The following is a 27,193-nucleotide window of genomic DNA, read 5'->3' as shown; positions in this document are numbered from 1 at the left end:
GAGACCCAAACACATTTCCTCCTTGCCCTCATTGTGTAAAAGCAGCTCCTCCTGCTCCTGCTCATCAGAGTCAGTTATGTCTGCCTAGAGGATGACTCCTCTTTTCACCTGCTGGTCATTGGCTATAAGACATCCAAAAAGCCAAAGCAGATAGTTTAAGGGGACCCTTGCTGTGTCTCCTGTCAAGAGTGCACTACCTCGGGGTAGCAGGACCTCTAGTTCCTCAGAGCCCAGAGTTGTAGAGACAGGAAAGATAAAGTTCCCCAGTGAGTCTTTGGGACTGGCTATACACGGTACCACTCCTGCTTCCACCACTTGGTCCCCAGACCCATATATTCTTCCTACTGAGGATGCACATAATATGGAGAACTTGATTTAGTGTATATAATGCTCCCTGAAGGATAGGACCCTATCCTTTCAAGGTATAATTATATCCAAACTGGAGTAACAGCTGTGCCTTAGAAACCACTCCAGTGCTATATGAAGCTTGCTCCTTCTAGATGATGCTATATGTGAAATGACCAGTGGATCCCACAGTCACGAGCCTACTCTCATGCCTCCTTTGGTATGAAGTGGATCCGCTGGTCGACATTATGTTTCGTGACTAAGATCAAGCATTCCATGACTCCTCAGACACTGGTGCTTGCTGAAGCCCTGGGGGCACCAACGGCAAAGCTACAGCCAGAACAGGTATCCAACCCCACGAGGATGGACTGCTGAGCCTTCCAGCATAAAGGGGGCCCAACGTGGTTGACTTGCCACTAAGTAGCCAGTTGGGAATGAAAAAGTTTGATTTTCCAACTCAGCAATTCCTTGGCTCTCTCATTCCATTGACATTTTCCTTGCAAAATGGCTGGTTCATTTAAGAACTCATCTCTTTTTTATAGTCCTATTTTGTGCAGCTAATACAACTAGCTCACACTTTCATCATTTTTTCGAAGATCTTTCAGTACAAATATTTTTAGGTGAACGTTCTAACTTCCAAGTTACCAAATATTTAATCCCTACATAACACAGATCTATGTTTTCTTTCTAGCCTCATTTTAGGCTTCTTTTGCCCACCACCCATCCCCAAACCAATGCCACTTGTTTGTTCCTTATGTCTATATCCTACTGCTGATACCAATTTCTAATACCAATTAGACACCAATTTCTGATACCAAAAGCTATTGCCATAAAATGCTATCTGACAAACATCCAAAACCTCAGTGGCTCAAAATAACCACAATTTATTATCATTGATCTGTGAGTCAGCTGAGGGTTGGCAGGTCTCAGCTAGGCTCAGCTGGGCAGCTCTGCTGACTGAGGTTGAACGTGGCCAGGACTGATTGGCTTTGCTCCATGTATTACTCATTCTTCTCCTAGACCCAGTGGATTAGTTATTAGCATGTTCTGTTGCTTCTGATGACAAAGCATGAATGAGCAAGCTCAACCACATAAGTGTTCTTCAAGCCTCTGCTTGTAGCATATCTGCTAACATCCCATTAGCTGAAGTAAGCCACACGGCCAAGCCTAGAACCAAACAGCAGGGAAGCACGCTCCATTCACCTAAGTGGGAGTGAGTGGGAAGAACAGTGAGTATTTCTGAGCAATAATCTAATCTGCCATATATGCTCTTGTGGATTTTTAGATCAGCTCCAAAGAGGAAAATCATCAGGTACAAAGATTGGGAATTAGAATCACAGGACTTCTCAGAGCAATACTAGAAGCAAGAAGACAAGGGAATGCCTTCCAAATTCTGAGAGAAATGATTTTAAACCTACAAGTCTACATCCATCTAAACTATCAATCAATCATAAGGCTAGAATAAAGACATTTTGAGACATTCAGAGTCTCAGCTAATTTACTACCTTTCCTCAGGAAGCTCCTGGAGAATAAGATCCACCAATAAGAGGGAATAAACCAAGAAAGAGGAAGATGAGAAACACAGAAAATAGGAAACCCAGCACAGGAGAGAGATGAAGGGAAGTTCGATCCTGACAGCACATGGAAGTTCCATCCTGTTGCACAGACAGCGACAAGAGCAACCTGGGGCAGAAGGGTGAAGGGCCCCGGGGCTCACTGCAGTGTGGGAAATCATCAGGTACAAAGACTGGGAATTAGCATCGCAGGACTGGATTGAGAATTAGAATTGTGTGAAAAATATATAAAAGGCTATTGTGGAGAATGAGAAAACTCAAGTACATACACAACAAAAAACAAAGAAATGAAAAAATGACACACACTAACTTTAGAAAAACAAAAAAAGATGCATATGAAAAGAAACATAATCATAGTTCACTATGGTTCAGCTGTAGACAATATTTCATATTAAGACAGTCATAAAAATTGAAATATAACTACATAGGGCGACTGGGAAGAAGAAAGTAAAATCCTTATCCACCAGAACAGAAAGTTACTAGATACTATCCAACATCGATAAATCTGGAGAAAACAATATAATACATCTGATTTAGCAAAATGGAAGAAATGTACTGAGTCTGGGAAGTGGAATTAGAAAATATGAAGTGTGAGACAGGGATTGCTCTTTTTTGTTGCAAGTCTTCTATCAGTATTTGACTCTTTTGTGAAAATATGTGCATATATTATTCTGATAAAATTTTTAAAGGCCTAGGGAAAGGTAATACAATAAGCCTGTGTAACACTTTGGTGAGAGCACATTTCATCCATTTTGTCATTTATTGGGTAATCATTTATGCTTTGTTTCAGGCATCAGGATAAAGTTTAACACTGCACGGTGTTTAGTGATTACAGAACAGGTCTGCATGTATTTAGTCTTGTGATTTAATTCTCACGACTCTATGAGGTTGACAGAAAAGCAAATTTACCACGATGCTAATGAATCTTAAGCTTCAGGACCCCTCACTGAATGGACAGCTTCCTAACTCCAGGAAGGGACCCTAGCAATATGTTTGCATACACAAAAAGACCTTTTGTTAAGATGATGGTTTCTTTATACTCCAACTTCCAAAGCAACATACTTCCCCTGATGTGGCCATGGGCATTACTTCTAAATAATTACACATTTTGTATCCATGCAAACGGTATTCACAATTTTGAATTCTTTCGTTTAAAAAGGGGTTCCTCCAAAGACTAGAAACTTCAAGGCCCATAAAACTCAAATCCACCCCAGGTAAGTATTTTATCTATCCAGTTTTACAAACTGATGAATGAGGTTAAGCAGCACTGCCCAAGTATGCACATCTGGACTTAAATTGAGACATTTGACTGTTCAAATCCATTTTCTTTCCACTACTCCATAATTCATCACTAGATGGTAGAAGCAAGGTTAAGAGGCATCAGTTCCTTTACGGGGAGAATCAGTTCTGGAACTTGGAAGGAAAGGCGGCAAAACTGAGCCATCAGAATTCATGTGATACTGTTCTGGGTAACAGGTGGTGGTGGAAGAGACAAAAGGAAAATTCACTGAAGACACATCATGATGACACATAATTTTATCCTCAGCTGGCTCAGCCTAGTGGTTGGAGAGCAATTACACTAAGATGCTCCCCGTGAGACACAATCTACTTGGAGTAGGAAGAGGTGATCTTCTTCTTCCAAATATCTCTTATTTCAACCTCGCCTCTGGAAAACAGATCTTGGTATCTCCATAATGCATCTCTAGACAGTGGGAAGAGCCTGAGGCAGGCTGAAGTCAGAGGTCAGGAAATCAAAGACTCGTAGAATTGGAAGAGACACTTGGGGTGATTTAGCTCAACTCAATGAGAGGAGGCAGGCCATAGTGAGAGGCAGCACACGTGGTTAGGAGCCTGGCTTGAACTTGGCTTCTATCTGTGTGGAAGCTGTATGATATTAAGGAAGCTGTTTAACCTCTATGCCTCTGTGTCTTCACTTGTAAACTAGAGATCGCAAAATGAGTCCACAGTCCCTCATCTAGAATTCAGAATCCATAAATCTAAAATTATTTCAAAACCTATTTCATGGGAATTGCTGATCTGCACTCATTCGGCAGTAAAGTCTAGCCCAATTCATGTAAAGGAATTTATTCCACTTGATGTAAAATTTGTATGCCTCACCACAGAAATATTAACGTATTTGACAGTGCCATGGAGTGCTTTCTAACTTAAGGTAGATGTACCATGCACCTTCCTAAAATCCAAAGAATTTTAAAGCACATCTGGTCTTAAGGCTTTCGGATAAAAGCCTGTGGATCTTAAGTGCCTACCTCAAAGGCTGTTGGTGAGGATTAAATTAGCAATATAGGAAAGGTGCTCAGAGTAGCACAGGGTACAAAATAAGGGCTCTAGACAGGTTTTCTGTTATTACAGGGAACCCCCTCTATGACTATATTCCTGAGAGATGTTATCTGGCATTCATCTGACACCTAGGGAGGAGAATTCACTTCTTTATGAGACAATCTAGTTTAAATGCTGGATATTTCTAATCAATCTAATCTCATAATATGCTGACATTTGCCTTTTTCTGACTTCCCCTCACTAGTCACAGTCAGATTTCAATACGGCTTTTGCAGACAGCGCTGCGTCTCCCCTGGGTCTTCTTCTCCCCATGGTTAATTGTTCTTCATATATTGCTCCCAGACCAACCTGTTAGCTCTCCCCCTGATGCACTCCAGTTTCCCAATATACCCTTTCAGATGCAGTGCCCAAAACAAAAGCCAGAGGTCCATATGGGTTCTGACCAGAGTAGAATACAGTCCATGTTTTTTCTGTGCTCCAGATTGTGAAAAACAACTGCATCTCAGCATGAAAACAGAAGTGAGAAGGGAGGAGATGTGGAAAAACACAATCAAGGCCATCACAGAGTTTCATTAGAAAACCATACTAAAAAAAATTCAATTTCAAAACAATTTTTTTCCAGTTTCCCTGAGCTAAGATGGAAAACAGTGAGCAGCCTAGACTGATCGAAATGCAAGAGTCAAACAAGGCAGAAGTAAGACTGGTGACGTTATGCCAACTCATTTACTGAGAAATACAACAGACAGGAAGGCCGGGGCCCGTGTGAGGGTCACAGACCATAACCCACAGTCTAAGAAAAATGAGCCATCTTCCAACAGAAGGAGAAGAAGCAGAGCTAAATAAAACTCTGACAAGTATCAACAGCAATTTACAGTGAATTACTGAGAAGCAGGAGGACACTGCCCCCTCCAGTAGGCACAGCTAGACCCCTCCTCATCTCTAGCCTTGACCCCCTCTGGTTAAAGAGAACCTGAGCAAATAAACCGACTGGAGTGGAAGAAATCCATTTCCAGGGTAGGCAATGCGATCGCTCGCTCCAGCTGTGATGGGAATAGTGAGAAAAACATCCTTCTCTTGCAGCGCCATCCTGGCTACCTGCAAAGGGTGCCTAGAATTCTAGATTCTTTGGGGTTTTGCTAAAGACCCCCTAAGAGCTGGCTGGCGGGTACATAGGGATTCATTAGTCTATTCTTTCTACTTTATGAAATGTAAAAAAATTTCCATAATAAAATGTTTTGAAAAATTCTCAAGCACTTGTAACTTTTTAAAAGAACGATGACAGTCTAGTAACTGAATCTGTCCTCCTGTCCCCATAGTGAAGATATTTTTTGAATGAGAAGCTACCTGCCTTAATAAACTGGTCAGGAAAATGTTAGTAATTTTCATGTGGACATATTAGATCATATAGTTGGTTATATATCTAATAGCCGAACAGGGAAATAAACTATTCAGAGTTTTGATACTGAAAACTGTCTTCAGGATGTCGGTGAAATGAGAGAGCTATCAGGTTAAAGTCTGGTTAAAGGCAAGGATGTTAGTAAGTCTGGGAATCTCCAGCCTGGCTTCTCCTTTAGTCCACTAAGAAATGGATTTGTGAGCATGGTCCTCAGACCCAGAGCAAATCCAGTATCAGAACCACACAGATAAAGGAGGAGTCAGGAAAATGATTAGATGAATAGACTTCAACCTAGTTCTGGTCAAACGCATGAAGGTTTCAAAACATTTCCAATTCTTTGATGCCCCTTCCTTCAACAGGTGAAGCCTAATTCCCTTTCCCTTGAGTTGGGCTGTACTTAGTGACTCCGTTCTAAGGAAGAGAATGTGGTGGAAGTGACAGTGTGTGACTTCTGAGACTAGGTCACAAAAGGCATTATGATATTCTCTCTTTCCTTCTCGTCACTCTTTGGAGGAAGCCAATGGCCATGTCATAAGGACATTCAAACAGTCCTACAGTGAGGCCCATGCTGTGTGGAACTAAGGCCTCCTGCCGACAGCCATGCAGTGAGCCACCTTGGATGTGGCTCTTTCAGTCCTAAGCAAGCTTTTGGATAGATGCAGCCTTGGCTTGAAATACTGCATATAAGGTCATGAGAGGCCCTGAGCCAGCCACCTAGTTAAGTTGCTCCTGAAATCCTAACCCACAGAAACTGTGGGTAATAATTACTCATCTGTTTACAAGACCTTAAATTTGGGGCTCATTCTTTATGCAGTGATACGTAACTAACATAATACTTCCTCTGCAGCGCTCACATCCTCTTGTTTGACTCTTAGGTGGAGCATTGCTGCAGGTGACCATTCCTGCATAGGCTTTGGAGCCTCCCACCTCAGCCCATGCCGGGGACCTTTCACTTCATATACTGGGGATTCTCTTAGGTGTGGGACACCTGCAAGCTGCCCTCTAGCACTCACACAATGAGAAAGGAACCAATGGATAAATGCTTTCCCTTTGATCACTCAGGCATTCGGTTCTGAGATGGCTTTTATAAGACTTCTGAGAAGGTTCTGGCAAACTTGAGCACCAGCTGCTCAGTTGCCTCTAACTTTTCTATTTACCCTGCCTTTTATTACGACAATTTTCAAACAGAGAAGTTGAAAGAATTTTACAGTTAAAATCCATATATCCACCACCTAGATCGTATAACAGGCATTTAACTCTTTCCTTTATTACATGTCTATTCATTTATCTACCCCTCTGTCCATCTATGAATACATCTTATTTTTAAATGCACTTCAAAGTAATTTGCAGACAACAGTACATTTTACCTCTAAACACTTCAGCATGCACCTCATTAATGAGAATTCAATACCTTTATGATTTTTTTCTTTAAGGCAAAACTTCTATTCAGTGAAATGCAGAAATCTCAAGGGTACCACTCATTAGGGCTTGAAAAATAGATTTACCTGTGTGACCCAAATCCTCGGAAGACAGGAGCATTTCCTCATGCCCATTTTCTGTCATTTTCCATTTCTGCACACACACCCCCATACAGACCACTGTTTTGATTTTTCCTCACCTTAGATTAGTTTTGCCTGTTCTGGACCTTCACATAAATGGAACAAAAGAGTACTCTTCCATGTGAGGCTTCTGTCACCCAACGTGTTTTAACATTTATCCATATGGTCGTCTCAGTAGCCTTCCTTTTTATTACTGCATGAACGTGCCAGTTTGCTTATCCATCCTTCTGCAAATACGCTGCTTCTAGTTTTTGACTATTATGAAGAATGCTGTTGTGAACATTCTTACACAAGTCTGTGTATAGATATTTCCACCAAGTATTCAGGAATGGAATTGCTGGGTCATAGAGATGTACATTTAGTTTTACAAGAAACTGCCAGGCTTTTCATAAGTGGGTGTCCCATTTTACGTTCTGACTGATAATTTACGAGAGTGCCAATTATACCACATCCTCAACAACATTTGCCAGTCTTTGTAATGTAGCCATTCGAGTAGGCACCCAGTAGGTGTCTCATGTGATAGGAATCTGAATTCCCCTGATGACCAGCGATACTGAGCACTTTTCCATGTGTGTATTGGTCACAGTGTATTAACAGTGCATTCTTATTTGGCCTTTCCACCTTCCCTGTTGCACTCTCCCAATCCTCACTCCTGGAATCCAGTATCATTTCTCAAGTAAAATCCTGTTTCGTGACCCTTTATCTTGGCTCTGCTTTAGGGATATCCAGGCTAAGATTCCCACTCCTGTGAAAACAGCAAAGATGATGCTTCTCTGTTAGCAGGTATGCTTCCAGGCGATATGTCAGGGAGGAGGTTCAGAAAAACATACCTCTGACTAGGAGTATTCTATAAGACCACGTGCAGATAAGTTTCTGTATCCTTTACAATCAAAGAAAGCTTAATTCTCTATTGTCATTGTTAGAATCACTAAGATGGTCATTCACACTACGTTCAAACACAAAGGACACTGGTCTAAGAAACAGGCAGAGAAACGGCTTAGGAAATAAAATTCTTCTTCCACCCATCACTTAAACGTCACATAAGACCCGGGCCAGCATCTGAATGGTGGGCACCATCCTTCCTCTGCACCCAGAGCATCCTGAAGCACCTCGTGACTTCCTGGCACCCAGGCCCAAGAGAACCAGGTGAGAGAGACGCCCCCGTCACCCTCTCCTCCAGCCGGCCCTGCGCTCAAACTCTGCCCCAGGATCTGGGTCTTCCTATCACAACAACAAAAAACCTGCAAGCTGAACTGAGGACTCTAGACTTAGAGACAGAACAACCACCTAGAATAGTACTTGTACATGTGCATTCAATAGTTTTTGATTGAAAAAATAATGAGTGTACAAATGAATGGCTGGATATTTCAGTAACAGTTCAAAGCAGAATGTGGCAAATGCATGACAAATACAATGACTGATACAAAGTTCAAGTTCCATGGGGAGGGCCAAGTATGGAAGAGGAAAGTGTACATTCCTCCAGCCCCACAAGCTGGTCTGGGAGTAACCAAACCTGCAGCCTCACTCCTCCTGACCTGGCCCAGAGACCCGCACCAGTGCCTAAGGCTCTGAGGAAGCCAAGGAGATTCAGGTGATGGTGGACACAGGCGGTGGCAGCTGGGGTACCCTCACACTCTCACTGCCCCAGCCAACACAGAACAGGGTGCACCCTGGGACCCTGCGAGCTGTGACCACACAGCCTGGGTCCAAGTCCATAGGGGTCACAGTCACAAAGCCACCAAAATGGAGCAAGAAGAGGCTTTCCCCTCATGGAGGGCCTGGAAGTAGCCTCTGCCAGGGTGGCAACTAACAGCAGTTTGGAAAACGGTTCTCGGGGTGGAAAGCTGCGCGGTCCTGCTCAGGAGAAGGATCTAGAAATCTGTGGTGCAGAGAGGTTGGGGTGACAGGTGGTGGTTGGGGCACAGGCTGAGGAAGTGACAACTGGAAAGGGTACCATTTTCTCAGCAGCAGAAGAGGAGGCTGAGGTGACGGAGGCAGAGCAGGTGGAGGAGGGAGACATGGAGGAGGAGATGGAGGAGGAGAAGCCAGCAGGTGAAGACATGGACCAAGTGTCCTCGCTGAGATGTGCCCTAAGTGTAAATTCACACCGGAGTTCAAAGACGTAGTGCAGATAAAAGACTGTAAAACATCTCAATTTTTATACTGATTACATGTTGAAATATTACTTTTGATACACTGTATGAAATAAAATATTATTTAAAAAAAATTTTAATATGGAAGAAGTCAGTGTGCAGGGATGGGCATGAAAGATTTATGGGAGTTCAACAGTCTGAACGGAGCCTTGACGGGTAAGTAGGATTGAGCTGGTGGGAGAAAAGGGTGACAGCCTGTAAGAAAGGTCCCAGCCTGTGCAGACCCGAAATCCTTCTGAGAACTCACTTCAGAGCTGAAATTAAACCTCATTTTAGTACTGAAAAAAATAAGGGACACTGAAATCAGTAGATTTGGGTTAAAAAAAAACCCTTTCACAACTTCTTAGTGTTGGATAAATCACTCAATAAATCTGCGACTCCAATTTCTCATCTACAAATAGGTATCAGAAAAATTCTACCTCACGTGGCTCTATCAATACCTAAATTAGATAGTATGTTAGAGTTTTATTATAAAGCACCTGGAAATGTATCATTCTCACTTCTCCTCCACTGTTTCTGTATTGCCACATCTTCCCAGCAGTTTATTTCATAAGACTTGAGTTTCTCATTCAACGTCTGTGTGTAATCAGGGAGGCCAGTGCACGTTAATGTATTTTCAAAAGTTCCCCTTCCGAATACAAGTCTCTTCCACAGATATCAGACTCTTCTAGCTGACTCTGAAGGTAGGGGGTCTCTGCAGAAGAAAATGAACATTTCCCATCTTGCCGAGTTTCCCGCTCAACTAACGGCAGCACCATCTGCCCAGGTGCGTCACCCTGACAGCACTCCCTCAATCCCCGTATCGAATCTGTGAATAAGCCCTGTCCATCCTGCCTCTCAGACATCTCTCATTTCTCTGGCTGCCACCCCAGTCTAACGTTCATCTTTGCCTGAACTACTGCAACAACCTCCTAGATGCCATTAAATTTCTGACTGTTGCCCATCTCTCTACAACTATCCTTACTCTGCAGCCAAAGTGATTTTCTCACTGTTAGGGGAAAAGCATTCACCTTGTACCATTCAGTACGATATTAGCTGAAAGGTTTTTGTTGATGCTGTTTATTAGGTTAAGAGAGTCCCCTTTCGTTTCAAGAGGGCTGAGAACTTCTGTGATGACAGGGTGTTGAATCCTGTCAAATGCTCTTGATGTGGTACATTATAGGAACCCTGCCTGTTACCGTGGGCTTAATGGGAGACAGAATTGGAAGAACAGGGGAAGGTGGCATTTTCTGAAATAATTGGATGCATTTTGGCTAGTAGAAGGGGGTTACCTAGGGGCCATCTGGAGGTCCCTGCTGGCTCCGTGATTCAAAGGCAACTGGGTACATGGCACGTCCTTTGAAACCACCGATTCCATCTTATTCTGTGCATGACAACTGGGATCCATTCTCTGACCCTAAGAGTACCATCTTAGCATGCTCCAAGAAAGTTTTGCTCGGTATCCATTCCCTCTGCCTTACTGTCCTTCAACAAACAGCAATTGTGACATCTCCAACATGAAACTGGGGATACAGTTTACCTACTATTCATTGGCAGTACTTGTAATTAGCTATTAAACTCAGGTGCCAAATCCCAGTGCAAATCTCTTCATCAGAGGACAACTAATTAAGCTCGAGGTTCTTATTAGAAATCTATAGTTTCCCTAACCTTTCATTCAGGCCATGGATTCCATGTGATGAGCATCACCTTACAATTTATCATTATCAGTCATATCACTTTATTTTATCTTACAGTACTTTATACTACTTAAAATGACATCTCTTGATTTTGCAGAATGACACGTTTGAAGGACAAAACAATGGTCATTTAATAATTAAAGATATCATGAAACAACAAAAGCAGTAAAATATATTTAGTAATTCATTCCTATTTTATTAGCTTTGAACCATTTTCATGTTCTCACTCTCTTGGCCATCGTCCCAATAGAATGATGCTCAAACCTCAGGATGCACTGTCTCTGCTGGCAAACAGTATATGAGCATATTCCTGGACCCTGACCTGCGACTGTGATTCCCCAAGTCTGGGAGCCCTCCAGGTGATCTGGATGTCGGTGATCCATGAACACCTTTGGAGAGGCTCTCACCTCTGGTATGGTACCCGCCTCGGCCAGGGACAGGACAGTCTGTGCCTCTGCTGAGTCCACAGAAAATTCCCAGGCAGAGGTGGGCTTGAGCCAAGCGTCCAAGAGAAGCCTCAAGGGTAGACATATCATGAGGTAGCCACTACACATCCACCCTCTGTAATCTAACTTAGTAAGGCCCCACAGCCCTGGGAGTGAGGTGCAAGGTCACCATCCTGATAGGAGTGAGCATCACTGAAATGGCTGCGGACAAGACTCTTCAGTCTGCCTTTAGAAAATGCTTAAATATTTAACTGCCTTGTTGTCCTTCCCTCCCCACTGGCCAAAGTCACCAGGGCTTCTTCCTTGTTCCTGGACACAAATCACAACAGTAATAATAACCCCCTATATTTTATAATGAGACAGAGAGCCACTAAATTGCAGAACCGGAAGAAATCATTGAGACTGCCTCATTCAACCCTTTCAACCCAGAGAGGTGAAAAGCAGATGACGTGGTGGCAGGGCAGAGAGTCCTGACTCTCAGGCCAGGACTTTCCACTAGAACTTTATAAAATCAGTTCACATCTTTGAATCATTAATCTATCTGCCCTGTCTGTGCCCCTGCCTTAGAACAAAACTCAAAATGCTCCCCCAGAAGACAAATAAATCACAAGCAACCAACCAAACCACACTGATTCGTAGGGTGGAGTGCGGGCTGACAGCTGCCAGGGGCCAGCCCTGCCCAGGCTCCATCTCACCAGTGCTGTAGCTAGCTCACCTGCCTACAGGTCTGAGGTGACTGCCCTGAATAGTCATGAACTGAAATGAACAATAATGACCACCAGAAAAGAACTGCTGACAATAAACATCTTCTTTTCTTGAACTCTGGGCATGAAATTTTGCCAGTAAAACAACAAGTAAAAATAAGATAAATGTTTTTTTATGGCTGAGTAGTATTTCATTTTATATATACCACATCTTCTTTAACCATCTGTCCATGGACATTTAGGTTGCTTCCATGTCTTGGCTATTGTAAATAGTGCTGCTGTGAACACTGGGGTGCGTGTATCTTTTCAAATTAGAGTTTTCTCTGGATATATGCCCAGGAGTGGGATTGCTGGATCATAGGGTATGTCTATTTTTAGTTTCTTAAGGAATCTCCATACTGTTCTACATAGTGGCTGTACCAATTTCCACCAACAATGTAGGAGGGTTCCCTTTTCTCCACACCCTCTCCTGCATTTATTATTTGTAGACTTTTGAATGATGGCCATTCTGACTGGTGTGAGGTGATACCTCATTGTAGTTTTGATTTGCATTTTTCTAATAATTAGCAATACTGAGCATTTTTTATGTGCCCATTGGCCATTTGTATATCTTCACTGCAGAACATAGCCACTTTTAAAAATATACACAACACCCCCAAACCAGAAACATCTCAAATGTCCATCAACAGGGGAATGATTAAACAAACCATGTATACCTGTGTAATGGAAGAAAACTCAACAGTAAAAAGGAAGAATCCACTAATACACTGCAACAACACGGATGAATCTCAAAAGCACTATGATAAAGAAAGACACCTGAAATTCTAGAAAATACAAACTTCTCTACAGTGACAGAAAGCAGACCAGCAGTTGCCTGGAGGTGGGAAGAAGGGGAGATTAACTGAACAGGATATAAGGGAATATTGGGGGGTTATGGAGATATCCTGTATCTGGACTGAGGTGGTGCTTAAATGGCTTTCAAAACCCACCAAACTGTACATAAAATGCAAGTGTTTCGCTGTATATAAATTATACTGTAAAATTAATTTTTTTCTCTTTTTAAAAAAAATTTTTTTGGGGGGGTAATTAGGTTTGTTTGTTTGTTTATTTATTTTTAATGGAGGTGCTAGGGATTGAACCCAGAACCACATGCATGCTAACTAAGCATGTGCTCTACCGAATTATCCCCTCCCTCCCCCTTAAAATTTACTTTTAAAAAACAATTGTCACCTACAGTGTAGGATTGTAAAGGGGGCTCTGCTACACCGAGGACCCTCCAGGCCGTCATGTGTCTCTCCAGTGGTTGAGAAGACTGGTCTCTGTACCTCCCTTGGGAACATCACTTATTGATGGCTCACTCTGTGCCAGACGCTATGGTGAGAGTTTTCCACGTGTTAGCTCACTCATTTCTTACTATAACCCATCAGGTGTCACTCCTGTTATGCCAGGTTAGACAGGAAAAAGCGAATGCAGCAGAGAGGCTAGGAAATGGCCCTAAGCTTTCAGAGTTAGTACGTGGCAGGGCTGAAGCCAGGCACGTGATGTCTGGCCCGTGTTCTCCACCTTTCGCACCTTGCTCGTGAATGAGCTCTGCTCCCTGCCGCTCTGCCAGCCTACCCTCAGCCCTCTGCCAGACCTAGCAGTCCACACAGCCACGGTCAGGCTCAGGGTGGTGCTCAGAGCAAAAAGGACGCAGACCTGGAACACAGAGTCCTGTTCTCTCCGCCCCAGATCCATCAAGAGTGCCCAAAGTTCAGAATCCTATTTAGTCATTTTCTCTGTAATTCAAATACAGAAGTACTTTTAAGAGAGACACAGCATTCCGGCTATTCCCCTGTGCCATAAATATGTAATTTATGGGGAAAATGGGAATTCTGTGTCACATTCTAACTGAGAACTATTTGAAGAAAGGGGAAAATCATCCTATCCTATTGAGTCATGGGGAAAAATAACTATAGTATATCATACTAGTAAATAGGAATGTAAAAACAGCTTCTGTTTGGAAGGGCAGATTGAATGTTAATGTGGCCTTGAGTTTATTTTAAGTATTTTTCATTAAGTATTTTCATTTTTTAGTTTCATCTTTGCAACCTGATAAATTCCTCCCAAATTAAACCAAGGTCAAACGATTTTAGATGCCAACTTGAAAAACCTTAGGGTCAATGTGCTCAACTCCCTCTGAAAAAAAGAAACCGAAGGCAACTGTTCTAGGAAAACAGGCTACCATGACACGTAGGTTATCAGGCACTAAGCAACAGGACCCCAGAGGGTGGGGCCGGTGGCTGGTTTTCTCTCCCCAGAGCACAAAGTGCTGTGCATGGTGGGCTCCTCATTTTTCTCTGCCTAACACGCCTTTTTCCAAGAGGAAGCAGTCCTCTTCACTGCCTTCCCCCCGCGCCAACCTCTGGTCAAGCGAGAGTGGACAAACCCGGTTTCACCTGACCAAGCAGGTGAGGAAGGCAGCCAAGGCTGAGTCTCTTTGAGTCCTCTCCCAAGATCTTTTCAACTGAAACTGAAGAAGGCAAACACAAAGAGGGCCATGAGCCAGGAGCTGCGAGGCCGTGTGGGGCTGAGAGGGGAAATCTGTCTGACAAAGCACCCTTAGGCCTCTGACCCTCTGAGTCAGCTGCTCCTCCAGCCACCAAGCTGGTGCGTTCCAGGTATTTGTTACAGGAGGGGTCACCCATCCTAGACAAGGCACTGTTGGTCTACGAGGGACCCACAGTCTACTTTCATTCTGCTCAACGCTAAGCTGCAGTCACAAAATCAAAGAATTATCAGCTGCCATTTATGGGCAGGTCCCGGTATCTCACATAATGCATCTCATTTAATCCTGATCACAACCCGCTGGAGGAAAGTATGACTATTACCCCCATTCTACTGATGAGAAACAAAACCAAACAGAATATGAGGTTCGAGTGTTTTCAACCTTAAGTACCAAGCCCACATTTGCACCATCACTGGCCTTTCCCCATCACTCTGAGGGCAGCACTAACACCGCTTGGTCTACCTCTGGACTCCTCCCTCACCATCCTCGTGTAGGCATGAACCACAAAACAAATCTAAAAGCTTGATTCAAATGTTCCGATTTTTTTTTAAAAAATGGAGCTGGCAAGCAGGAAGCTGTGCCCAGGATCGGGAGCCTGCCCGGCAGGCCCAACAAACTGGAAATTTCATCCACATGTAGATAGTGATTCTGCACACCCGCACCGGGGAGGGTGGCTGACGGGAGAGTCGGGGAAGAGCCTCGGATTTCTACAGTACACGCCTTTTAAAAAATGTATGTCTATGGTAGTAAAAGAGACATAAAATTTACTATTTTAACCCTTTTACAAAGGTTGGTTCACTGGCATTGAGTACAGTCACCTTGTTGTGCAACCATCACCACCACCCAACTCCAGAACTTTTTCATCTTCCCAAACTGAAACTGTGCCCATTAAACACTGTCTCTCCATTCCGCCTCCCCTGAGCCCCTGGAACCCACCCTTCTAAAGTGTCTTCATGAATCTGACTACTCTAGGTACCTTATAAAAGTGGCATGGTATACGTTTTGAGTTTTCAATCCCTCCATTATATATCCTGAGACCTATTTTTTTTAAATATCTAAATATTTTTATTGTCTTGGGATGTGGAAAATGTTTTTAAACATAAGAGCAACACATAAAATATAACAGAAAAGTGTATGTGTGTACTTATACACACAAGACATAAATGTCTCATCTCATTTATACATTGTATATATGTAAATAACATACACACAAAACATAAACATTTATATTATATATATGTCTATAACTACATAAAAAGCAAAATTTTCCCATTCTCCTCCCCCCTAAAAAAAACCACAAATGAAATTATATGGGAAATGATTACTGAGACCCATTATTTGCCCAACACTGTGCTAAGCTGTATGGGGTGGGGGGATACATAAAATATGAGATCTGACTCCTACCACTGGGATCATTAGAGTTGAGCCGTGAAGGCAAGGCAAGCTTCTAGGCAACAGAGTGTAAGTGCATGATACTAACTTGGAGGACAAGCGAAATTGAGGTTAAGAGATCCTGACAAATGGGTATGGTCTAAGAAGCCTTTTTTTTTAACTGAACTATACTCAGTTTACAATGTGTCAATTTTTGGTGCACAGCATGATGTTTCAGTCACACATGCACATATATCTTAAGAAGTATACATGAAAGTAGTGACTTGAGGAATGAGAATGACATGCGGTTAGGGAGAGGGGAAGATTTTGGATTAATTAAATCACTCGCATATCCAGGCAGCCTGGATCATCCCAAGGTGACCCAGGCAGAGCCAACAGGCCACAGCGTAATGACCTGGCTTCTCTAAAGATGGGGTGATCAACCCTCCATCTGTGAAGCGGGCTTCCGCTTATATCCACAAACCACACATACAATGTCTCCTTTCCCCCTAATGCAGAATAAGACACAAAAGAAAATCAAAGGGTTTTGTTGGTTGGTGTTATTTTTTTAAATTATCTCAGAAAACAGCCAAACCAGCTCTTTTGTGCAAGTCTGTCTTTTTCCTTTGGCAAAAGGAGCTAGTAAGAACTTCTGAACTTGTGTGGAATGTCTGACCACCAGGGTCAGGTCATATCAACCTTGACCACAGCAGGAGACAGGGACCCCTAGAGAGATAAGCCTCCAGGTCCTCACCCTCACAGTCCCACCAGGCCTTTAAACAGACCCCCCAGCCCTGCCAGCACTTTGAGCAAGTGTTCAGTGGAGCAGCAGCCGGACAAGGCTGTCTGTGCAGGGTCGCCTGCCCCCTCCCACAGCTCCTCCTGCCGGGTCTGCTTTCCAAGCATAAGCTTCAGCGAGGGGCCCTGTGGGCGAGTGAGAACAGGAAGGCCTGCCCTGCTGTCGCTCATACCACTTTTTTGCCTTTTCTATTCTGTCCCTCCCCCGCCCCCTTTCTTTCCTTCAAGATGTGGCAGTAAGAAAACAGTAGTCCTTACTTGGAGACATAAACATTCGTAGTGTGTCCCACAGCACAGAGGTTTGGTTCTGACAGTCCATTCAACTGCATGTACGTTAACAGAAACTGCAAATGTGGGGCTAAGAAAAGCAGCCAGAAAGTGCTCCAATGTCTTTACGAGGCATTTTACAACCCCAGGAGAAGAAAAATGTGAAGAGCCACAGTGCCCAAAGGATCTTAAAGATTCCATTTGTTCACAGGAAGCAGAACTGTCCATGACATGAGAGATCAGAGAATGGTCTTCTCTCTCGGTCCTACAGAAAAAACACTGTGGCATACAGTGGATGACTGTGGTCGATGACATTATGATACTGGCTCCAATAATGAATGCTATGCAGCTATGTTCTACAAAGTATCTCACAGAAGGCAGAAGGTGTGACCGGAGAGAAAGTTCATTAAAAACACATATACAAACCAAAAGGGAAAGGGGAGACATTACTACCAACCTTACAGAAGTAAAAAAAGAATACTATGCACAACTGTACACCAAGACATTAGGTAACGTGGAAGAAATGGACAAATTCTAGGAAAAAGTAAACTACCAAAACTGCCTCAAGAAGGAAAAGACAACCTGAGTAGATCTATAACCAATGAAGAGATTGAATTAGTAATCTAAGAAACCACCCATAAAGAAAAACTTAGGCCAAGTGGTTTTTCTGTTGAATTCCACCAAGCATTTAAAGAAGAATTAGGACAAATTCTTCACAAACTCTTTCAAAAAAATTAAAGAGGAAGAAATACTTCTCAACTCATTTTATAAGCCTATATTACTTAGATACCAAAACTAGACAAAAACATCCCCAAAAAAGAAAACTACACACCAAAAACACACATAAGAATGTACCAAAAGAGTGTGGTCCAAGTACACAGCCCTATAATTTCACGTTTTCGAAGCAATCTCCATAAATAATTCCCTCAAGCTAGGTTTTTGATAAGGATTAGACAGCAGATTTCAAGGCTATCGTCTCTGGCAAGAATCTGGAGGGTAAATATTCTGCAATAGCAATGAAACACAGGTCCTTCTGCTTTGCCAACTTCCAGGGCAGAGGATAGAAATGAGATCCTTTTATTTATTCATTGTTAAATGCAGCATGAAGGTTCGGGGAACTGCTACTACCAAAGTTAAAAACTAAGGGTGTTTTTCTTGCTGAAATTTGAAGAAAGTGTGGAGCAAAGAAGAAGAGTTATTAGATATTTTAGGTGTATTTTATATTTGATTTAAACTTAAAAACTACAAAGAAAGAGATCTCAGATTACAGGAAAGTGTAAGCATTGAATTAAACACAGAAAAGACAGGATCCCTTTCTCTGGACTTAAAAAAAAAATCCCCCAAACTCACCTTGCAAGCATAATAAACATAATTCCAGGAGTTCCAATTCTACCCTTTTTTAGGTCTTGGTTAAATGCTGCCACTTTCAAGAAGATGCAGCTGTTCTCAGTTTAGTGTGGCACTTGAGGGTTTCCTCTTACAGCATTTTTCACTTTCTTCCTGGAGTTGCATTTGTCTTATCGTCTCACTGGAGTGTAATTTTCTTGAGGGCAGGAATGGCCTCTTGAATGAAGATTCTTTCTAAGGTTTAGGATAGTGCTTTGCCCACAACCAGCACCAATGAGAACTAATGAAAATACCATGGATCTCATTACATGGTCAGTTTAAGGCCAAATGGATTTTTAAGGTACTCAAAGTAAAAAAGCCTCTTGTTTAAAAGGATTGTCGGGTACAATAAATTTTAAAATTTGTTTACAGATTAAACCATGAATAAGAGATGGCTTTAATCTGATTCATTTATACTTACTAGGTACTTTTCTTTTAATCAGATGTCCACAGCTGTTAAGTATGGGCATCTTTCAGGAGAGAAGAAAAGTAGTAACCTAACAGTTAATCTTCACATTGCAAAGTTATCCCTTTGAAGACATCCAAGAAGTTTCTTCTTCTGAAACCATTCTTGGAATGGTAAAGAGAAACTCCATTAATGGACTTTGAAACTTCAGTTTATGGAAAGAATGAGGTTTAAAAAAAATTGCTTGAACCAAAGTACATAAGGTATTATTTTAACCAGTTATTTACTCTGCTTCTTTTAAAAGGATTATACAATCTCTGCCCATTGTCGTGTGATTGGCAGGGCTTCCTTAGGAGAGGACTATACTTTCTGGCCCCACTGACATTTGGCTTTATCATGTGACTAGCTTTGGTCCATAGAATGTGAGAATTGGGGCATGGGAGCTATTTTCAGTTTTAAGAGCAGCATGTGCCAGTGGTGTTTAAGAGCTGATTGTTACATTCCCAGAAACTTGGCAAGCCATTTGTTAAACAGTTAGTAGCCTGAAATCCATCATGGAAATAGCATATACTACAAATCAGGGCTCCCCCTCCCTCAAAGTTGGTTCCAGTACACAATGAACATATTCCCAAAAAGCTGATCTTTCAACCTGGAGCCTGGAATCAAGGACACTGGTGGAGCAGAGCAGAGCCAAAGCTTCCTACAGCAGATATAATGTGCTTGAGAAATGAATCTTTGTTTTTGTAAGTCACTGAGTTGGAGGGGTTGTTTGTTACCTCAGCATAATCCACCACAAACTGACTGATACACCACGCTAATGTTAACTAAGTTTTAGTGAACACCAGTGAGCCCTACTTTTATCTGTCCAAACCTTGGTTCAGGTGATTTTTTCCTAAAAACTTGTGCCATCACACACCTTGAATCTGAAAGGATAAAAATTACACTCAGAGACTCAAGCCCAGGAATCCAGGTCTTGGAAGATTAATATAAAGATACACATTCATAATTCCAGTTTTAAAAATCACTGAACTACTGCATCATGTTTAAACCGTGGCAAACACAAGTCTGTTGCTTGCGGACCTGAGTGGTTTGAGAGTGACTTGCCAGCCCTGTCAACTACAGGTCACGCATTACCTTCCCTTCCTTTCCCTCCAGCCGTAGGAATGGAGCGCTGTGTCTTTAAGGGGGACTCGCCCGGAGGTTTCCTCACAGGACAAAATGTCTGCGAGGATCTTGGAGGTGATCGGCGATCCTAGACTCGCAGCTCTCCTCCTGCTTCTTCGGGGGTGATGGGGTGAGTGTGGACTGCGAGATGCGAGATACCATACGAGCTATGAGATACAAGATACAGGCGGCGCATGCCCACCAGGAGGCCCGGGATCCCGGGGTCCGGGATCCAGCTGGGCTGGGGGCAGGAGGCTGCCGGGGGCAGGAGGCTGCCTGGGGCTGGGGGCGGCAGAGTGAGCCGGGGCCTAGTCCCAGGCCTCGGAGACTGCAGAGGAGCCGGCCACCGCAGACCCGCAGACTTGCTGGTGCCCCGGGTGCCGGGCGTGCCCTTGGTCGTGGTCAGGGTGTCTACTGTAAAAGATGCATTTGGACCCGGGATTCCGCATAAAGGCCCCGTTTACTTTCTTTCTGCATCGCATTTTTGCTCCTCCTCTACGGTCTCTCTTCAAAAAAGTTATTCAGGAATATTGAAAATCATGTGCTCTCTCATTATTAAAGCTGCCTGTTGTAGTCAGTCCTTTAACAAGGCCAGTGGTTGGGTACTTCTTCTCTAACTGAGACTTTCTTAATGTTTCCCACTTCGGGGAGACACCGAATGCAAGCCAGACACTCAGACAAAGACCCCTTCCCCCACCTTCACTCCCACAGTGCTCAAACAAAGGAATTTTCTGATCCCTCCAGAGCATACAGGAGCAGTTTGCTACAACTACTTAAACTAACCAAACAGCCCAAACCTTACCAAGCAAAGTTGAAAGAAAAAAATAAGTACCTGCCGCCATCCGAACTGCTGAATTAGTCAAGGCTACAAACATACGGTGTTTAAGAGAAACTACTGCAGAAATAGCTTAATACAGTGACATAATCAGGGTAGTCATTTTCTGTACTCTCATGAATGTAATTATTTATATACTGTTTTTAGCCAAAAATAGCTTGAGGCAACCGCCAGTAAAAAATATACAACAATGTATGAAAAAACCAAGAGCCAAAACTAGGTAATTCTTAATTTAAAAATCTTTGTGTTAAAAAGGCCCTCAGAGTAGGGTGGCTTTAAATCCCTCTAATTCAGATTAAATTATGCATTTCACAAGATAAAAACAGATCAACACCCTTCTTTTTAGGAACATATATATTAAATAAAATAGCATAGACCTGAAATAAAGGTCCATTTTAGGATAGAACACTTCACAATTTTCATTAAATAAAAAAAATATATATATATATAGAGAGAGAGAGAGAGAGTGTTTCCCAGCCTTTTAGCTAATGGTAGAGGTATCTAAAAATTTGGCTTATGACATTTAGAGAACATCTCTGATTTACCAGATAATTGGCTGTGGGTCCAATACATTTTATACAGTTCATTTGTAACATTTTTCCAGATTTTTTTTCACACTTAACCTTTTATTCCCTAACCCAGGTATCAATACTTTACAATTTGGAAGCATTTTTATTTCATCTAAGCCTTCAGCCTGGTGATTCCAGACTAATTTTTCTAATTGTCTGGATCTGTTTATAAATAGATTAATACACAGCAATAAATTAATATTTCAACAGAGATGGATAGGTAACATGAATTGTGGTTTCACTGATACCTCAGTTGTCAGGCTAATTGTTTTAATTATTATATTCTGCTTTGATTACAAGTTACTGGTGGATAAAAATGTTTTTAGTGTTTTCACACCAGTCTGTGTGGATTTCACATTAGTGTGAATTTCTCACCTAAGATGCAGTCAAGCTCACCAACACATATTTGTTTATAACTCTGCTGGATTAATCCAACTAAAGTGAGTAGCCTAGACTGTGGAAGGATAAATAGAGCTTTCACTCACCTGTTATTTCCTTTTGAGAACATTGTCTGGTTCTCTGGCCTTTAGCCTGCCTGCTATTTTGTATGTCTACAAGCATAGGTATAAAACAATAAAATCAACATTTGTGGGTGGTGTGTAGGATGATTCTCAATGTTAGAGTCATACATTGTGTGTAACCATCCATATTTACACAAATTATTCATCCAGGTTCTGATCTCTTCCCTTATTCTCTATATTGGTATTCAGGGAGATCATACTGACGAATCTGGATTTTACTGTGATAAGTTTTTAGAAGAATAAAACTTCTTCAAAGAACTTCAAATGCAGAGGTAATTAATGCGAATGTCTTATCTTCTACCAGCTTAGACTTACCATCCCTTCCAGATAGTGGATACCAGAATAAAACTCACATAGGACAATTCAGAGGCATCGTACATCAAATACCTCTCTCTCCCCTCCCATGAAATAACCAAAATCTACTTTTTTTCATTCTTTTTCCCCTGAAATTGGACTCAAGATTTCCATTTTTAAATTAATTTCGTGCTAGCAGTGCTTTTATTTAGCTTCAAGAAATTTTACTTAGAATATGAGCTTGGAAGCCTAGTTAGACAACTAAAGACCTGGAACATTTATTTGTTAGAGTCAGCACTAACGGTGCTGTGTTTTAGCGAGTCTGGTACTGAGCAAGGTGGGGAAGAGAAAGGATACTTAAGCAGGTGTGTCTGCATAAACGTCTGTGTTGGAGCCGCCAAGCCCACCCCTCCCCACTCCTCGTGAATAAACACTGCTCTGACCTTTGCCATGGGTGTCAGAATCTTCAAGCATCTCTCCCCACAGATGGCAGGCTTCCAGAGGGCAGTGACTATGTGGTGCTTCTCTTGGCATCCTGGGCAGCAAGCACACACAAGGAGAGTTTGAATGAAAGAGTGGGTGGAGTGAATGGACATAAAATAATCACATTCCTTAGCAACTTTCTGGTCATGTAAAAATTGTTTAAGAACAACTAAGGGAGCTCTTATTTTTCATTTTCTTTCTTTCTTTTTTTTTACTTTTTTAAAAAAATTAAAGTATAGTCAGTTTACAATGCTGTGTCAATTTCTGGTGTACAGCATAATAGTTCAGTCATACATATACATATATATTCATTTTCATATTCTTTTTCATTATAAGTCACTAAGATATTAATATGGTTCCCTGTACTATACAGTATAAACTTATTATTTATCTGTTTTATATATAGTAGCTAGTATTGTTAGCTAACCATACCAGTTAACAGATGTTAGGTTTGGGGCGGGGTACTTGGTGAGAAAGAAATGCCTATCACAGGACTCCAGCTCACTAGGCCTCCCTATCATTTCCTACCTGAGTGATGAGTAACCTCATTTGCATGAAGATCAGCTGAGGACGTGAAAATAAATTTGGTCAGGAGTGAGGAGATGGATCTGGTTCTTTCTTATTTGCTCTTTGTATTTAAAAATCCCCAAGAGAATTCTTCCAACTTAAACTACCTCCTTTATTAATTAACAGCATGCTAAAGAGAAAAACAGCACTGCCTTTTAGCCACTAAGATCTTCATGTGGACACATATGAACAGTACATACTGGGAGCTTCCTTTTGTTCATGCCTTAAATTGATACAGCACTGGAAAGGCCAGGAGTGACATCATTTGCATTATCTGATTTCAGCCACCTGTTTATTAGGGACAGCTAATCTTATCACTCCCCTTGACAGATGGGGATGTAGAGACTCTCGGTGAGCTGGGGCTCATTTCACTTAATGCAGTGTCCCCTCCAGTCCCCAGAGTGGAGGCTGCCTACCCCTGCCTGAGTGCACATGCCTGAGGATTGCTTTATAAAATTATCTTTCATTTATGTAGAAACCCCATCACATACATACTCTACCTAAATGTATACACATGATCATGTGCCTGCTTTCTTAGGACCATTGTCTTTGCCTTTTGTCTACCTCTTCCCCCTTCACAGCTGCCACCCTCGGATACACCCTAAATAAGTGTATCTTCTTATTTTTCTTCATATATATATACACACACACACACATACATATACATATATATACACACACACACAAAATCTTTAATCTATATATCCCATACAGATCTACATATTATTAATAAGAGTGAGATCAAATTATACACAGTTTTCTGCATCTTGCTTTTCTCTTTAAACAGTTTCTCCAGAAATGCCTCTAGGTCATCTGGCAGAGCTCCAATCCATCCTTTTTAATGGTTGCATAATATTCCCTGGGGTGACCACACATTATTTACCCAGCCATTCTCCCACTGATAGGCGTTCCCTCATTTCCAGTTTTTTTGCCGTTCTAAGTGATACTGTGATAAACATCCTAATACATGTTACTTTATGTATTGGTGCTTTTAGTTCTGCAGAATAGATTCCCAAGAGTGGCATCCCTGATTATATCTATTTTAATTAATAGAAATAGCCAGATTGCTTTTCCTAAAAGCCTTCACATCTCCATGAGGAATGCATGAACATACTCTTTTCTCTGCCCCCTTCCAGCTTTGCCTGACGGACCTCTTCATTTTTGTTAGTCTTGATGGATCTAAAATGAGACCTTGTTGTTACTTTAACAGCATTTCCCCGAATATAAGTGATGTTGTGCATCTTTTCACCATTTCCCTGGCCATCTGGTTTTGCTCTTGGGTCATTTGCCTACTCATTATTTCTTGCCCATTTTTCTGTTGGGTTGTTGGTCTTTTTCTTTTCAGTTTGTAAGAGCTCTTTGTGTATTGGGGTTGTGGCTGAAGATTCTAAGACTTCTTTCTCTTCCAAGCTCAGGTGGATGACGAGGAGCTTCTCTCCCTCTGCACCATAGGGATGGTTGAAATGGGTTTGCTTAGCAGAGCTTCTAAGAAGGCTCTGCTGGGAATGACTCGTGGCCAGTTACTGCTGGTCACTCTTTAGAGATGGAGTTTGAAAAGAAGGCTCTATTGAGTCAGATTGTGGCTGTTGTCGGAGGACTGAGAAGGTGAGGCAGTTCTGAACCATGCTGCCTTCCACTGGTTAAGACCTCCGAGAGCGAAGGCCTGCCAAGACAGAGGATGCCCCTCTGCTGGCCTCAGAGGGGCAGCACTCTGCTGGCCGACACTTGTGGTGTTGCTTATCCCTGGCTCAGATTAGGCTCTCCACTGACTCTAGAGGATTAAGACATCAAAATCAGTGCTTCTCATCCTTGTTGCCACCTTAAGTCTTATAACAGATGGCACTCCTGGATGTGGCACTCCTCTGGCCACCCCAGATTTTGAAGAAACCCAGAGACCTCTTGCAGGGAGGTAAAGCATGACAGTAATTGGTCACCTTTGGCACTTTTAGGGGCACATCAGTAATAATTACTCTTAGACTTTTTGGCACACGTAGCAGAGTCTGCAGGTTAGGTACAATTTTCAACCCCCAGCTCAAGAGAGTGTATCAGAATGTAAAGCAATGGTCTTACTATTATATAAAAAGTTTAAATCTCTTTTCATTTATAAAGTAAATATAGAGACTCATAATACTATTCTCTCCACTTTTGTGTATGTCTAGTAATTTTTTAAAAAGGTACTCTGGAAAGATAAGATTCTTACTGTAGAAGCAATAGAATTCTAAAAAAAAAAAGAAAAAAGTAGAAAAAAATCCAGGTAAAGTTGGGTAACAAAAAACATCTGTTAGACTAAAATCTGGTTCTGTTTATGAACCATAATGTTTGCTAACCATAAAAAAGTTCACCTTGGAGGTGGTCTGTAACCCCCCTACTCATCCCACCACTTTGGCTTTGGGGACTTTAGGGATTTAATAAATCTCTTGGGGGAAATACAGCCTTTCATTTCTAAAGATCTTTTATACTAATTATCATGAGTGACCATTTTCAAATCAATGCCTGTGATATCAGAAGATATGTAAATAGCTATTTCTTTAGTTAGAAGAAGCTTGGTATTTATCTTGTTTGATGATTCTGGTAAATTCGTTCTTTATTTTAAAATTTGAGAGCTCTGTTAAATGTCCTGCCTGATCTCAAGTGGACTTCCTTGGTGGGAAGAATAATGAGGTTTAGAAGACTGTGATACATCTGTAACAAGACTATTAGCAACTGAATTACTAAACACTAAATACTACTGCAGAAACTTATTTTTCCTGTTCTCATCTTTGTCTTCAGTCATTCCTAGTTGACTTTAATAAGAGAGATTCTGGAACTTCATTATCTCCCCTGCTGCTGGTTCAAAACCTGACAGCAGGAGACTAGCTATCTCACTGTGCGTTATCCCCCCACCTTGGCCTGAATCTTTCCCCCTGAAATAAGTTCTCAGAAGAGCTCCAATTCTGTCTCTTACTATTATTTTTAAACTTTCAAAGCACATTTGTCTAGAATCACACTTTGACCTTTTGTGAAGTTATTTTTTAAAGAAGAAACTTCACTTTTTCTATTCCCCCTCGTTTGACAGGTTATCACAGTGGGAAACGTTTTCTTACTAGAAAGGACTTGGCAGTGATAGTCACTGAGTTGTGCTTAGATCCCTTTAACTACAGTTATTTGTTGGACAAAGCAGGCAGCTATTACTTCTCTTTATTTTTCTTCCTTCATTAAAAGAACTGACCAAGTTTTTTTATCTTGCTAATATATAGAGAGGGCCATTTAGTTGGAATGAGCCATATAGGAAACTAACTTTATGACTGGGGCACCTATAAGAAGGTCAGAATAGTGAACACCGGAGGGACATGGCACTAGCCAGTATTTCTAGTATCTACCTTTAAGGCTATTTAGTTGAATTTCTTTTACTCTGCTGCCTGCCCTCTGAATTTTTCTCCTAGCACTGTGTGCTGATGGCTCTACAGAACTCAGAAGTCACACTGCAGTGTTCCTACCTGAGAACTTGGGTTGGCTGGAAACTCTGAGCAGTGACAGAGACCCCCACCCCCCAAGGCCCTCAGGACATGGCCCACCATCTAATGTGAAGGTAAAAGTTTTAGAAGGCTGCTTTGGATATTGCTGTTCCCTAAATGTGTATATTTTAAGAACATTTGAATAGGTTTTAGGACTGACAATTTTCTCATCAGCACATTGTTTTTAAAATCACAAAAACAAAGTTTTTTTGTTTTTGTTTTTTTTAAATGTTGGAACAAGTTCTCTCCTCGAAATCTAATTTTAAAAGGCTGCTCAGCCCTGGCACTTTCACCCCTAAAGTCTATGAAACAAAATTTTCATTCCTAAAACTTACCTCC

General features: G+C 41.8%; 1 protein-coding gene and 1 non-coding gene across 5 annotated transcripts in view; one reads left to right on the top strand and one right to left on the bottom strand.

Annotated features, from left to right (window-relative positions):
• PDE8B (phosphodiesterase 8B) overlaps nt 1–27,193 on the bottom strand; it is a 294,732-nt gene that overhangs the window by 266,936 nt on the left and 603 nt on the right. For 2 of the 4 annotated variants that reach the window (XM_010949268.3, XM_010949269.3), the window contains exon 2: nt 22,754–22,845. In XM_010949268.3, the coding sequence (XP_010947570.1) occupies nt 22,754–22,762 (9 nt within the window). In that variant the 5' untranslated portion in view covers nt 22,763–22,845. Of the gene's footprint in view, nt 1–22,753; nt 23,457–27,193 lie in introns of those variants that run through there. The other 2 variants (XM_074360079.1, XM_074360080.1) reach the window with 1 other exon arrangement.
• LOC123615135 (small nucleolar RNA SNORA47) lies at nt 24,951–25,088 on the top strand. The gene has a single exon (XR_006722699.1). It is a non-coding gene; the product is annotated as a small nucleolar RNA SNORA47 (small nucleolar RNA).

Source organism: Camelus bactrianus, chromosome 3 (assembly GCF_048773025.1).
Source record: "Camelus bactrianus isolate YW-2024 breed Bactrian camel chromosome 3, ASM4877302v1, whole genome shotgun sequence".
NCBI classification, from domain to species: domain Eukaryota; kingdom Metazoa; phylum Chordata; class Mammalia; order Artiodactyla; family Camelidae; genus Camelus; species Camelus bactrianus.
This window is presented reverse-complemented; position numbering and strand designations above follow the sequence as displayed.